Consider the following 7,828-nt stretch of genomic DNA (forward strand, 5'->3'; position numbering starts at 1 on the left):
TGGCTGGTAATGTGGGTCAGACAGCCAGCCAGGAACTTTGTTTTCATTAAAGTTTTAGATTTTAATTACACTTTTGAAAATGCAAATCCCGAATCCCGTCCACTTGCAATTATGTTTGCTTTGACCACCAACCGCCTTCGTCCTTTGAAAATTACTTTTGTTTTACTTTCCACCAAGAGGGGCAAAGGCAAAAAAATGCATTTTTAGATAAATTTTCTGGGAAATTTGTAGGAAAACCCTTTGCCTCAATTTCGGAGGGCGCGGTGGGTGGTGCGGCTTGGTGGCCTTAAGCTCGAGTTCGCTGCACGGTCGAATAAAAGATGGCGACCGTAGTAAAATAAATTACAGCAGACATTTTTGATTAACTCAAGTGGTTGCATATAAATACAGACACACTCCCCCAACACACAGACAGGCCTGTGTATACACACGTCCGGGATACAGGGTGCCATTTTGGTGTGTTGCTCCACCACACCAATACACCCCCAAACGGCTCACGTGTGTCTATGTGTGGGTGTGCTACGCTGCCTTCCATTGACTGACAGCCAAAAAACTTCTTGGGGGCTGACTGCCACACTCACACAAGTGCAGCCAGATTGGGGTTAGTTTGCCGCTGTGTGAGTGTTGTTTGTGGAGTTTTGAGCGCGCATGCCCGATTTTTTGTACAGGGGGGAAAGGGAGCTCCGGGGGCGAGCCCCCACCCGGGGGGACATACATAAACACACATTATGTACAAATGTTTTGGGTATACAACAACAAAGCGTTTGTTTGCTTACTTAGAACCGCGTCAAATGTCAAAAATACGTAGACACGCAAAACTAATGTAAAATAGGAAAATATTCTTCAAACTATTAAAGTTTCAATACCCTTTCCTTTGGACTTAAGGAAATAAATTAAAGTTAAAGAATAGCAAAAATATTTATTATTGTGGCATATTTATTTCCATATACATTTTATTATGCAAATGGGAGTAAAATATTTTTAAGGTCATCATCATTTTCTATGCGTATTTTTATGGTTCTTAATTCAAAAAGATTTTGATTTATTAAAAAATAAATGGGAAACTTATCCGTGCCAAATGTATGTAGACCATACCGCTCATATGTAGAAAAGTGTAGAAATAGAAATGTAACTAAAATATTTGTGCTGCCACGCCTTAAGAAGCAAAAAAGATATATGTATAACCCAAAACCTCCTTAGCTTAATAATACAAAAAATAATGCACTTCAAAATTATCTTCTTAAAAAACAACAATATTTAATCCGTACCTCTTTGTTTTCAGGTTGATTTCGGAGAAGTCTTTATCCCGCCCAATCTCGATGTGCCCAAGCCTCGAGTCCTGCCCGAATTCAAGCGTTTAGCTCATGGCCTTCGCTCCAGCAACATCAGCGTATTGGATGCCAAAACTTTCTATATGTAAGCTTGCTCTTTATTACATAATTTTGAAAATATACATTAATGGCTCTTTATTATTTTAAAGCCCCAATCTGCATTACGATGGCGCTGGACCGGATGCTTACTTTTGGGTGGGCAACGGAAGTGAACCGAACATCATGGGTGTTAAGGTCAGTGAACCATTTAATTACGAAGGATCATATTCTGCCGCGTTTTAAAAACGGAATCGGGCGTTCATCGCTTAATATATTCGATTTTATTTGTCAAATTTTTAACCAGGTCTCTACAGAATATTTGCATTAGAACCGTAATAAGGAACATTGACAATTTATCTTAAAGTTTTTGATTGGTTACGCTTTGTTTAAACATACTTAACAAATTATAAATCTTAAAATGTAAACACTCATATATCCATTGCCTAATTATTTGGGCACCTAGAAGACAAACAGGAATGAAGGATAAAATTGTATCCTTTTTTTGAGTATGATAACGTTCCAGAAGATTGTATAATTTGGAAACTATTTAATAAAGTTTTTATAAATAATTAATTAAAAATAAGTGCCCTCCTCCTCGATTCTCATAGGTTGCACTTAAGCTGGCTCGAAAAATCGGAAAAATGATAATTTATTTTTTGTATTTTTTTTTTTGTTTTCTTTTTTAAAAATAATTAAATAAAATCTAGTGCCCTCCTCCTCGATTCTCAAAGGTTGCACTTAAGCTGGCTCAAAAAATCGGAACAAAAATTATTTTTTTTTTTCTTGATTTTTTTTTTCTTGATTTTTTTTTTCTTGATTTTTTTTTTTTCTTGATTTTTTTTTTTAATAATAAATGTTTATGATTTAAGTTGTATTTTTTGTAGTAGTTTAAGTCAAAAGTAAGCTTTCCTTTCTTCTTTTATTTAACGTTTATATTTTTGAAAGGAATGGAAAACGAATAAGACATAGCCCTCTATGGGGGCCCTATAGCCCTTCTAGTGCAGTTTTCAAAATTTAAAGGGGAACCTCCAGAAAATTTGACAAAAAATCGAAAAAATATTTTGTTCCTAGATTTGGATGCAGAATGATGGAGAATTCATGTACGAGTCGTTTAAGGTATTCCTTTTAGGAATCGGATAAATATTGAGAAAGATATAGCCCTCTATGGGGGCCATATAGCCATTCTAGTGCAGTTTTCAAAAATTGATGGGGACCCTCCAGAAAATTTGACGAAAAATCGAAAAAATATTTCGTTCCTAGATTTGGATGCAGAATGATGGAGAATTCATGTACAAATCGTTTAAGGTATTCCTCTTAGGAATCTGATAAATATTGAGAAAGATATAGCCATATATGGGGGCCATATAGCCCTTCTAGTGCAGTTTTTAAAATTTGAAGGGGACCCTCCAGAAAATTTGACGAAAAATCGAAAAAATATTTCGTTCCTAGATTTGGATGCAGAATGATGGAGAATTCATTCACAAATCGTTTAAGGTATTCCTCTTAGGAATCGGAAAAATATTGAGAAAGATATAGCCATATATGGGGGCTATATAGCCCTTCTAGAGCAGTTTTCAAAATTAGCAGGGCACCCTGACGAAAATTGGACGAAAAATCGAAAAAATATTTCGTTCCTAGATTTGGATGCAGAATGATGGAGAATTCATGTACAAATCGTTTAAGGTATTCCTCTTCGGAATCGGATAAATATTGAGAAAGATATAGCCCTCTATGGGGGCCATATAACCCTTCTAGTGCAGTTTTCAAAATTTGAAGGGGACCCTCCAGAAAATTTGACGAAAAATCGAAAAAATATTTCGTTCCTAGATTTGGATGCAGAATGATGAAGAATTCGTGTACGAATCGTTTAAGGTATTCCTTTTAGGAATCGGATAAATATTGAAAATTATATAGCCCTATAGCCCTTCAAAAAGTGTAAAAACGAATTAAAAATGTTGAATGTAATGTACATCATTCAATTAAATTACAGGTGCCCAACGAAATGGGATCTTTGGAACCCTTACGTGGCTACCAAGGCGAAGACATCGAGATTCAGTTGCCTGGTGGATTGACCGTCTACGACATTGACTGGCTAGCCGTTTGGTGTGTGGAGTACAGACACAATTTTGGCCACGTGTATATACCCAGAGACCTGGACGTCCCTCCGGCTTTGGGCCAGACCAAGATCACGGTATGTTTTTTCTACACAAACATATTTTATAGAAATAGTTATGGAACATTGCCCCGATCCATGTGCATTTGTCATTTTCACATAACTCATAATGTATATCTCTTTAACTTATGCGCGCCGCATTAGCCTCCATGGTGGTATTCACCCGTGAGTACTAGACTTTAGCCTCATGCATGATTCACTTCCAGTCAGAGCATGCTCCCTAATCCTTTCGATTTGTCCATTTCAGACAACCACGACGCCGCGGCCGGTGTACAGTAATTGCCGGGAGATCCTGCCGAATAGGCTTCAGGTGAAGTGGGAGCTCCAGGGTGAATATATTCAGATCGAGCTCTTTGGCCAAATCACCGAGGATCAGTACATGGCCTTTGGACTATCCGGTGCCAATGGACGGCCGCAAATGGCCCAATCCGATGTGGTTGTGGCCTTTTACGACACCAACGCCCGTGTTTTCCGAGCAGAGGATTACTTCATTTCTGATTTGTCCCAGTGCGACGGGCAGCGAGGTGCCTGTCCAGATGAAAGGCTAGGAGCTCGTAATGATGTTGTTGTGGGTCAGTAGACTCTTTATCGAACTTGGTATTAGACATTATTATAAACATGTTTGTTTAGTGAGCGGTGACCGGAAGAACGGGGTAACTACCATCCGCTATAAGCGACTCCTGCAAACCAACGAAGCTCTGTACGACACTGCTATCCCCATTGATCGAGAGGTTTCAGTCATCGCAGCCATTGGACCCCTGAATGCCCGAAAGGAGGCGAATGCCCACTCCCACACCGCCAGCGATCATAACCAGGACGACATTCGTATTAACTTTGGAGCAAGAGTAAGGAACCATAGACTTTCTAGAAGATATAGCAATGAAAGTAACTCCAATATATTGTCCTTTAGAACGACCACGCCTGCAAGAGCTCGCTGTACGATGTCAAGGACGAGAGCGGACCCAGGCCATGGCCCACGAGGAAGATCGAAGGTGTCAGGAAGTTCCGTGCCAGCATTGGACCCACGGGAGGCAAACGAGGCTACACGGCCATAACTGGGGGACCCTCGTGGGGCATTGCTTGGTATGTGAACGATTTGCTGATTCCTGAAATCACAGTGGAACGTGGCCTGAGCTATGAGTTTATCGTCGAGGGCGGCAACGATCCGTCTCAGCCAGCAAGGTAAGGATGGCATTCTTTCTAATATTTCTTAGCATTTTATAAATCCTTTTTTTTTAATTTCACAGATATCATCCATTCTATATTACGGATTCGCCTGAAGGTGGACTGGGCCAGAAAATGGGTCTAGAGGCCCGCAAGCAAAAGGCCTATGCTGGTGTGGAGTACGATGAAGATGGCGATGCCATACCCACAGCAGGTAAGCTTAATAGTTATACAATAATTGCAAAGGACTACAAATGAAAATTATTTCCAGCTGGTCGGTATTGCGAGTGGGAACACCAGACCATAGATAGGTCGGCGGAAATCGAGACCTTCGAAGAGTATGTAAAGACCCTGGTATATAGGTGCGCTGAAGGAGAGCCTGGTTATCTGAATTGGACAGTTCCAATGAATGCTCCGGACGAGCTTTACTATCAGGTATAGGTGCAATCACTAATTCTTCGGATAAATGTGTAACTTTCTTTTCCTTCGAATTTAGTGCTTCACCCACAACAACCTTGGCTGGAAAATAAAGGTGGTGAACATGGGAGCATCCAGGGGAGCACACATTGGCAGTAGCCATCTCTCCTTGTATGGAATTATGACAGTTATTAGCCTGGTTGCGACACGCCTTCTTTTCAGAGGCTCTGTGCTTGCCTGATAGTGCCCTAGCCTTGCCCAGTAAATCGGTTTACCATTTAGTCTAACCTCCAAAACCATAGGCAGACAATGCTCCAACCTTTGGAACACATATCTTAATTCTCACATATCTCTTCCGAAAACTATATATACTGTTCATATCCGATTATTTTTCACTACGAAAACTTTTGAATGGACATTGTCTGTCATGGGTTTTGAGCCACTCGGCGGCTTTCACAACCAGGCTAATATCATCTGACAAACATATCTTGACAATAATTCGTAAGATGTAAAACTGTTGAAATTGTGTGTGCATGCGTGAGAGTGCCCACTGTACTAGTGAAGTGGGCGAAGAATGGATGTTGGCCGCAGCCGAGACTGAATCGGTTGGCGGCCCTAGACTCTGAAAATAAGTTGGAGGGGCAGCGAGATCTTTTTGTAAATTTACGAGTATGGAATTCTACTTTTTTACATGTATACTTATTAAATTTACTTATACATCTACATTTCTAGTACAGTAAAATGTAATTTTTCTAGCAGCTAGATACTGAAACATAAAGAATCAAAAGTGTTTGCTAAGCGGTTCCATGTACGCCGACAATTAGAAACAGTGACATTGTGACAATAAACGAACAATGATAATAATGGTGTGGCTACACACACACGAGAATTTTCAGAAATAAACATTTATTTAGATGGGCCTCGAGGTCCTGAAACATTGTACAATAAGAAACTTAGGAGTGTAGGAAGGCATAAACAAATGCAATTTGTAAGACAATAAAATCTGCAAATATGTGAGTTTTGAGAACATTATGACGACAATACAATAATTTTAAAGAATTTGAATGTACTAATAAAATAAAGATAAAACACTATGTTATTTAATGCTATTGACTACACTGTGGTGCTTCTTGTAACGATATTAGATGAAATGTAAATGACACGCCACAATTTATACATGTAATGGAATCCAACAAATCCCCCCTCTGATGGGACTCTGTTTTTGTTATCAGATGATTTTCTTATAACTTTTTTAACTATATTTGCGTAATTGGTGTTTTTATATAAGCATGATACGTATTCATATGTGTATGTTTACAATAAGCTGTATGTTTACTTTGGTAAGTGATTAAATGAAGGGAAGCAGTGGGAAAATAATTAAATATTCTAGACAATAACACATGCATTGAGTAATATTATAAAATAATAGATATGTATGCATGCAAGGTTTTGGTAAATCTTTTTGATAGATGTACGGAAAATACTTGGATCGATTGAATAAATCATTTTGTCGCCTAGCCTAAGCCGAATTAATAGAACTAACTTTTCCTAAAAGTATAAATATTGGACACTCAAGTTTGTTAAGTTTCTCTATTGTTATGTTGGGTTCTTCTTAAACAGTTTTCCTTTGTTATCCTCAAACAAACAAGTAAGTGTTAAAGGAACACTTTTTTCTGTATGTACCCATCTAAGACACTTGTGGGCAGTTTTGATATTGAAATTTGTAAAGATCTGGATAGGGTTTGTACCACTAATCGATTTTTGTATAGTTGATAAAGCTAAGCGCACAAAAGTCCACAAAAGGGAAACCCAATGATGTAATAACGCGCAAATCAAACGATTTATAAATGAATTCAGACCGTTTGTACTCCATTTATATAAATATACATACTTATACATATATTTACATTACACGAACAAGACAAGAATATGACTCTTAAAGAATATCCCTAAAAGTTTAAAAAATTTCCATGTCGATTATAACTTAACATCTCGTACTTAGATAGCAACATTTTTCTGCATTACCTAAACAAAGTACTTTCATTACGAATAATTAAATCAAAATCAAAAGAAACTTGCATTCAAATCTCCAATGTAACAAATAGATATGCATGAATCACAGCAAATCAACTATTCCATTTTAAAATGTTAATACTATCGGATCCACAACAAAAACCATTGACAATAACGAGCCAGGCAGTTTGGTCAGTTAAGGATAATTGGTAGAGAATTGAAAGATTGATGTCAATAAGCAGCTTCACAAAATAATATTTAAACTGCTAAAAAACAAAGAAATATTCTATAAATAAATCTCAAGAAACGATAAAGTGTTTTGTTCTTGTGAGGGTATTCCGTGGAGGGTACTACGGAATATGTCATACTGAGCGTATACGCAATGTACGTATACCGCTATTACTGTTACATACTGACGCTGCTGATTTTTGAAACTAAATCTAATTTAATATTTATTATTTATGTCGGGACGGCGCGAACGCCATTCCCGGCTACCAAAAATTACACGCACGAGTTATTCACATTAGGAATAATCGCAGAGGTCAACTCAGCCGAGGTGCAATGGCCAAGCCTCACTCCGGAGGAACCGCCTTCGTGATCACGGTTAACCTCTACGCCAGGTAAGTATGCTTTACACCGGCCAACAATGGGGTTTCCATTAAAGTGGTTCTAGAACCAGTTGGGAATTATA

The 7,828-nt window shown here is 38.3% G+C and overlaps 1 protein-coding gene and 1 non-coding gene across 3 annotated transcripts in view; one reads left to right on the forward strand and one right to left on the reverse strand.

Annotated features, from left to right (window-relative positions):
- The window catches only part of LOC108121948 (protein Skeletor, isoforms B/C), a 28,680-nt gene extending 21,236 nt beyond the window's left edge, over window positions 1–7,444 (forward strand). The window contains exons 5-14 of one of the 2 annotated variants that reach the window (XM_070281494.1): window positions 1,283–1,416; window positions 1,481–1,565; window positions 3,361–3,561; window positions 3,688–3,708; window positions 3,791–4,115; window positions 4,174–4,388; window positions 4,454–4,725; window positions 4,791–4,921; window positions 4,979–5,142; window positions 5,204–7,444. In XM_070281494.1, the coding sequence (XP_070137595.1) occupies window positions 1,283–1,416; window positions 1,481–1,565; window positions 3,361–3,561; window positions 3,688–3,708; window positions 3,791–4,115; window positions 4,174–4,388; window positions 4,454–4,725; window positions 4,791–4,921; window positions 4,979–5,142; window positions 5,204–5,365 (1,710 nt within the window). In that variant the 3' untranslated portion in view covers window positions 5,366–7,444. The remainder of the gene's footprint in view (window positions 1–1,282; window positions 1,417–1,480; window positions 1,566–3,360; window positions 3,562–3,687; window positions 3,709–3,790; window positions 4,116–4,173; window positions 4,389–4,453; window positions 4,726–4,790; window positions 4,922–4,978; window positions 5,143–5,203) is intronic. The other variant, XM_070281495.1, reaches the window with a different exon arrangement.
- Window positions 7,445–7,600: 156 nt separating this feature from the next.
- LOC122321683 (U1 spliceosomal RNA) lies at window positions 7,601–7,765 on the reverse strand. The gene has a single exon (XR_006246213.1). It is a non-coding gene; the product is annotated as a U1 spliceosomal RNA (small nuclear RNA).
- Window positions 7,766–7,828: the final 63 nt, after the last annotated feature.

This window comes from Drosophila bipectinata, chromosome 3R (genome assembly GCF_030179905.1).
Source record: "Drosophila bipectinata strain 14024-0381.07 chromosome 3R, DbipHiC1v2, whole genome shotgun sequence".
Classification (NCBI taxonomy): domain Eukaryota; kingdom Metazoa; phylum Arthropoda; class Insecta; order Diptera; family Drosophilidae; genus Drosophila; species Drosophila bipectinata.